The sequence below is a fragment of the Salvelinus sp. IW2-2015 genome, unplaced genomic scaffold, assembly GCF_002910315.2.
Source record: "Salvelinus sp. IW2-2015 unplaced genomic scaffold, ASM291031v2 Un_scaffold2393, whole genome shotgun sequence".
Lineage (NCBI taxonomy): Eukaryota > Metazoa > Chordata > Actinopteri > Salmoniformes > Salmonidae > Salvelinus > Salvelinus sp. IW2-2015.
The window spans coordinates 89459-96786 of record NW_019943715.1 but is presented as its reverse complement, the minus strand read 5'-3'; the positions used below and the strand labels follow the sequence as shown (position 1 = coordinate 96786).

The 7328-nt window shown below is 51.2% G+C and overlaps 1 protein-coding gene across 1 annotated transcript in view; it reads right to left on the bottom strand.

The window, feature by feature from the left end:
* LOC112073851 (CUGBP Elav-like family member 2) overlaps positions 1-6087 on the bottom strand; it is a 10766-nt gene extending 4679 nt beyond the window's left edge. Inside the window, exon 1 of the mRNA XM_070440304.1 lies at positions 5919-6087. Within this exon, the coding sequence (XP_070296405.1) occupies positions 5919-6012 (94 nt within the window). The 5' untranslated portion in view covers positions 6013-6087. The remainder of the gene's footprint in view (positions 1-5918) is intronic.
* Positions 6088-7328: the final 1241 nt, after the last annotated feature.

Below are 7328 nucleotides of genomic sequence, written 5' to 3'. Positions count from 1 at the left end.
AATCTGAATCACATTGTCGGATTTAATAAATTTACTTTGCAATTATGTGGAAATAAGTATTTGGTAATAACAAAAGTTTTATCTTCAATACTTTGTTATATACCATTTGTTGGCAATGACAGAATGGCTCAAAACTTTTTCTGTAATGTCTTCACCAAGGTTTTCAACACACTGTTGCTGGTAATTTTGGCCGCATTCCTCGCATGGCAGATTCTCTACTGAGCAGTGATGTTTTGGGCGGGCTGGTTTGCTGGGCAACACGGGACTATTCAACTCTCCAAAGATTTTCTATTTTTGGGGTTGAGATCTGGAGATTGCTATGCCACTCAGACCTTGAAATGCTTCTTAGAAGCCACTCCTTCGTTTGCCTGCGGTGTCGCCCGTTGTTGTCAGGGGTGTGTTGGGATCATTGGTCATGCTGGAAAGACCCAGCCACGTTTCATCTTCAAAATGTCGCTTGCTTGATGGCAAGGAGGTTTTCACTCAAAACTACGATACATGGCCCCATTCATTCTTTCCCTTTACAGGATCAGTCCGTCCTTGGTCTTTGCAGAAAAACAGCCCCAACGCTGTGTTTTTCCACCCCCATGCTTCACAAGTATGGTATGCGTGTTCTTTGGATGCAACGCCAGCATTCTTTGTCCCCAAACACGACGAGCATGAGTTTTTACCAGAAAATTTCTATTTTGGTTTCATCTGTTACCATATGACATTCTCCCAATCTTTCTTTCTGGATCACGCAAAGGCCTCTCCTATGCAGACTTCCAAGCGGGCCTGGAGCATGTACTGGCTTAAGCAGGGGGACACGTCTGGCAACTGGCAGGATTTTGAGTCCCTGGCGGCTAGTGTGGTTACTGATGGTAGGCTTTTGTTACTTGGTCCCAGCTCTTTCTGCAAGGTCATTCACTAGGTCCCCTCTGTGTGGTTGCTGGGATTTCTTGCTTCACAGTTCTTGTGATATTTTGACCCCACACGAGAGTAGAGATCTCTACGCCGTGAGGCCCCAGATCGACGGGAGATATCAGTGGGTCTTGTTGTCTTCCATTTCCTAATAATTGCTCCCCACAAGCTTGATTTCTTCAAACAAAGATGCTTACCTATGCAGATTCAGTCCTTCGCCAGCCTGGTGAGGTCTACAATTTTGTTTGGTGTCCTTTTGACAGCTCTTTGGTTTGGCCATATGGAGTTGGAGTGTGACTGCTTTTGAGGTTGTGGACAGGTGTCTTTTATACTGATAACAAGTTCAAACAGGTGCCATTAATACAGGTAAGAGTGGAGGACAGAGGAGCTCTTAAAGAAGCAGTTACAGGTCTGTGAGAGCCAGAAATCTTGCTTGTTTGTAGGTGACCAAATACTTGGTGGAGGAGTGGCGGAGCGAGTTCTGGGCCATCACTGCCCAGGGCACGAACGCTGCCCACTCCCCCGGCTGGTCCTGGCAATAAGACCTCAGAAACCTACCCACATCCTGGTTAACTCTCTCCACCTGCCCGTTACTCTCGGGGTGAAAACCTGAGGTAAGGCTGACCRAGACCCCCAGACGTTCCATGAACGCCCTCCAGACCCTCGACGTGAACTGTGGACCCCGATCAGAMACTATATCCTCAGGCACCCCGTAGTGCCGGAAGACGTGTGTAAACAGTACCTCCGCAGTCTGTAGGGCCGTAGGGAGACAGGCAAAGGAAGGAGACGACAGGACTTAGAAAAACGATCCACAACGACCAGGATCATGGTGTTACCCTGTGAAGGAGGAAGACCGGTCAGGAAATCTACCGACAGGTGCGACCACGGCCGTTGTGGAACGGGTAAGGGTTGTAACTTACCTCTGGGCAGGTACCTAGGACCCTTACACTGGGCGCACACCGAGCAGGAGGAAACATAAACCCTCACATCCTTAGCCAAAGTGGGCCACCAGTACTTCCCACTATGACAGCGCACCGTCCGACCGATCCCAGGATGACCAGAGGAGGGTGACGTGTGGGCCCAAAAGATCAGCTGGTCGCGGACAGCAGACGGAACATACAGACGCCCAGCTGGACACTGGAGGGGAGTGGGCTCTGCACGTGACACCTGCTCAATGTCCGCGTCCAGCTCCCACACTCCATGGGCTGCTCCTCTGTGTCATACAGCCGGGACAATGTGTCTGCCTTAACGTTCTGGGAGCCTGGTCTGTAAGAAAGGGTAAACACAAAACGGGTGAAAAACATGGCACACCTTGCCTGGCGTGGGTTCAGTCTCCTTGCCGCCCGGATGTACTCCAGATTGCGGTGGTCAGTCCAGATGAGAAAAGGGTGTCTAGCCCCCTATGTCTCCACGCCTTCAAGGCCTTGACGACAGCCAACAGCTCCCGGTCCCCCACATCATAGTTTCACCCCGCTGGGCTGAGCTTCTTCGAGAAGAAGGCACAGGGGCGGAGCTTCGGTGGCGTACCCGAGCGCTGAGAGAGCACAGCTCCTATCCCAGCCTCGGACGCGTTCACCTCCACTATGAACGCCAAAGAGGGATCCGGATGGGCCARCACGGGAGCCGAGGTAAACAGAGCCCTGAGGTGACTAAAAGCCCTGTCCGCCTCAGCTGACCACTGCAAACGCACTGGGCCCCCCTTCAGCAGTGAGGTAATGGGAGCCGCTACCTGACCAAACCTCCAGTAGTAGTTGGCAAACCCTATGAATTGCTGTACCTCCTTTACCGTGGTGGGAGTTGGCCAATTACGCACGGCTGAAATGCGGTTACTCTCCATCTCCACCTCTGAGGTGGAAATGCGATACCCTAGGAAGGAGACACTGTTGAAAGAACAAGCACTTCTCAGCATTGACATACAGGTCATGTTCCAAAAGGTGACCAAGCACCCTGTGCACAAGGGACACATGCTCGGCGCGTGTAGCAGAGTATATCAAAATGTCATCAATATACACCACCACACCCTGCCCGTGCAGGTCCCTGAAAATCTMATCTACAAAGGCTTGGAAGACTGATGGCGCATTCATCAACCCGTACGGCATGATGAGGTACTCATAGTGCCCTGAGGTGGTACTAAAAGCCGTCTTCCACTCGTCTCCCTCTCGGATATGCACCTGGTTGTAAGYGCTCCTGAGATCTAGTTTAGTGAAGAAGCGCGCCCCGTGCATTGACTCTATTGCTGTGCCTATGAGCGGTAGCGGGTAACTATACCTCACAGTGATCTGATTCAGACCCCGATAGTCAATACACGGGCGCAGACCTCCCTCCTTCTTCACAAAAAAGAAACTCGAGGAGGCTGGTGAAGTGAAGGTCCGAATGTACCCCTGACGCAGGGATTCGGAGACATATGTTTCCATAGCCTCCGTCTCCGCCTGTGAGAGGGGATACACGTGACTCCTGGGAAGTGCAGCGTCTACCAGGAGATCTATCGCACAATCGCCCCGTCGATGAGGTGGTAATTGAGTCTATGCAAATTCGGCCATATTCAGGGGGGAAGCGCGACGTGGAGACCGGGTCTGGACTCTCCACCTAGTAGCCACCAACGGAAACCCCTAAAACACCTACCTGAGCACTCGCGCGGGACCACCCCGTGGAGAGCCCTCTGTGGCCAAGAAACAGTGGGGTTATGACAGCTAACAGGTAGGCCCAGCACCACGGGAAACGCAGGAGAGTCAATTAAGGAAAATACTAATTCTCTCCGTGTGACCCCCCTGCTTCACCATGCCCAAAGGAAGCGGTGGACCTCCCTAATCAACCTGACCCTAATGATCTAAGGCGGAACGGGGAGAGGCACATCCACGGAAACCAATTGAGGATCCCCAATAAACTATCGCGTAACACATCTATCAATGAAATTCCAGCCGCCGCCTGAATCGACGGCGCCTTATGCTGGGAATGTCGGGGACAACTCAGAAAAGTGACAAACAACAAACAGAGTATGTGCAAACAGATGGTCTGGGTGAGAATTGGTGCCGCTCACCTGGGGTGACGGCCAGAGCTCCCTGCCTGCTGCCTCGATTCCTAGAGGAACCAACCCGGCACCAACCGGCAGTGCTGACCTCTGCGGCCACAGATGGTTGCACGAGCGGGGACCCCCTCGGTCTCCCCTGCGCCACCGCCCCTCCAGCTCCATGGGTCAGAGAGGGGGTGCGAGAGGATGGAACCACCAGACCTTATCTGGACATCGCGAGTGCCAGCAGGGTTGTCCAGCCGGATGGACAGGTCCACCAGCTGGTCAAATGTGAGGATGGTGTCTCTGCAGGGCCAGCTCCCGACGGACGTCCTCTGCGCAGACGGCAGCGGTAATGGTCGATCAGGGCCTGTTGTTCCAATCTGCACCGGCGCCAGGGTCTTAAATCCAGTGCGAACTCCTGGGGTGTTCCTCGGTCTCCTGCCTCATATGTAGAGGTGCTCACCCACCGCTCTACCCTCAGGCGGGTGGTCGAAGACTGCCCGGAAATGGCGGTGGTGAACTCCTCAAACTGTGTCCAAGGCCGCATCTCCCTCTCTCCACACGGCGGTTGGCCCACTCCAGGGCTTTTCCCGGTGAAGCATGAGACGAGGGCGGACACCCTCCCACGGCCAGAGGGGGAGCCGGGTGTGGACGGTGGCCAGCGTATAGCCTCCAGTGAAGTAGGGAACCCCCGTGCAGCCGGCAGCCTCTCCGTCGGTACTCGGGCAGGGGAGAGACAAATCCCCGGACCCAGGTAGAAGAGGGGGAGCTCAGGGGAGACCCCGGTTGTCTGGTGGAGGCCATTTTTTCTGGACAACGCGGGTCCCCATGGCGTCCAAGATGGTGAAGTATTGCTGCATGCCCTGGACGCGCGGGATCCTCCACCTCTATGGCCGGGGGTTACCTTGTCCTGCTGACTCCATAAAATCAGGCGCAGGAGAGTGGAACTTGGTATAAACGGAGCAGTTTAATAAATGGCCCAAAAAAAATATATTTATATATATGATGTACAAAAATAGGTATACAAGGGTTTACCAAAACCCGTTTCGCACAGACATGACACAAAACATACAACAAACAATCACCGACAGAAGACATGATGGCAAAAAGAGGGTTAAATACAACAACATGTAATTGGATGGGATAAACCAGGTGTGATGGAAGACAGACCCAAAACCAATGGAAATGGAAAAATGGATCAGCCGATGGCCTAGAAGTCGGTGACGTCGACCAGCCGAACACGCCCGAACAAGGAGAGGGACCAACTTCGGCGGAAAGTCGTGGACAGCCTGCTACTGTACTGACTACTGGGACACAGCTCAACTCATAATTGTTAGACTTTACATATACTGATTAAGGCCACTTCTGTATTCTTTCCAAGAGTTGCAGAATAGTTTCTTTCTCTTCACCTCTACTAAAGCGTTTTTTGTTTTTTGGGTTGTTGAAAAATGTACTCTACTTATACACGAAGTGTGCAGATTCACTAGTGACACGTACACGACACCACACAGGACGTTGAAAGCGGCATCAGCACTCTGACAAAGCGACAGCACAAACAGCAAGCACTCTTCACACAGGCACCACCCTGTGTGACACAACCAGGAAGCGGATGGATCATGAATAAATGGAGGGATGATTGGTAAGCTGTGGCTCTTTGTGAGGCTGTGGTGGGTTAGGGGGGGTGGCAGCCCTGGAGGCATAAAGCCAGGCTGAACAGGTGATTTCTCAGGGAGCGGACACAGAGAGATGCCACATGGCAACCACGGGCATAGTTTGAGGGTCACAGTGACAGATGTTTGGATCCGGGACTTTGGTGGACTTTGATAGTGTTTAGAGTACCGTCTTTAGATCATTACCAGTAGTATTATTAATGTTTGTAACACAGACTGGAGGTGGTTTCTAGATATGACGTTCCTCTGCAACAGCAGCGTATCCCTGTGTCTGAGTGATGGCGATGGCGGTGGTGGTGAGATGAGTGGTGAGCGGCCAATGGTCGGTGAATACTCACTGTTGACGCTACCTGCTAGTGCATTAATGTTGTTCAGACCCATGGTGGCGCCAGCCAGGCCCTGCAGAGTGCCCAGAGAGGTCAGAGAGGTCATGCCCGAGGAGTTGGCTGTGGTGCCCGCTGTCGGGAAGAGAGGATACCAGGGGGAGGAGGAGGAGAGGAAGGAGTGGGCGAGGGAGGGAGAGAAAGAGGAAGGAAGAGCAAGACAACAAACACGCGCGTTAGAGAAGCGGAGGCATCCAATTGGACGTTTTAGTGATATAAGCAACAACATCCTCCCTGCTCAGACAAACTGGAGCTGGGGAGAGTGGAAGGCAGGAAGTACATATCTCTGCCCTCATTCAACACCGAATGTCCCATAAATGAGTGTAGCTGCCAGGTAACATATAAAGATCCCTCMCACATGTGAATGCAGAGCACGATGAACACAGTAGTTGTGGATGCGTGTGTAGCGATGAAAAGGTGAGGGACTGGGTTGTTCCTTCGTGAAGCGGTCATGTAACGACCAAACCTAAAGCAGGCAGACAAGCAGGCAAGAGTGCCAGACGACCAAATAGACCCTACGCTAGATTCCTGTTTAGGATCCCTAAGTAAGATATAAGTATGACAGAGATATATCTCGGCATACATGTTACATGTATTTTTTATTTTACAAGGTTAATTTAGCCCTAGAACAGAGACACAGACACACACACACACGATTGTGACACACACACACACACAGACACGATTGTGACACACACACACACAGACACGATTGTGACACACACACAGACACGATTGTGACACACACACAGACACGATTGTGACACACACACAGACACAATTGTGACACACACAAATACAAAAGAACAGATCATGAGTGACAAGAACATGCCTAAGTGCTACATGGTCACTAAGTACAATGTGGGTGAATAACAATTGTCCTTTAGAGACTGTCGTTTATTTGATTGTCCAGAAAGTGTCCATCTTCCAGTAGACATAATTTCCACACACACCTCTAAGTCACGCTTACACTGCATCAGAAAGAGAGGATATCTTAAAATATAMTTAGTACAAATGAAAAGCAAGACAGTCTCTCAATGGTAAATTGGCTGTCTTTTTATCAAATTGATACTAATATTCAGTCAAAATGTCATTGACGGAGAGTGTCGCCTTTCATTGGCACTGAGCAGAGCATGCACTAGTAATGTAGCTCTAGTAACCACAGAACACATGAGAGCAAGCGAGAGAGCAGAATTCACATTCAAACCTATGCTAAGCAGCTGGCTGRAAGCAGGGAGCAGGACAGGCAAAGGGTGATGGGTTCATGAGAGAGAGACACTAAACAAAGCTCTTATTCACGCTCTGTTACTTGGCTACTCCAGAAAAGACAGCAACCAGGGAACTGGAGGAGCAAGGCAGAGAGGA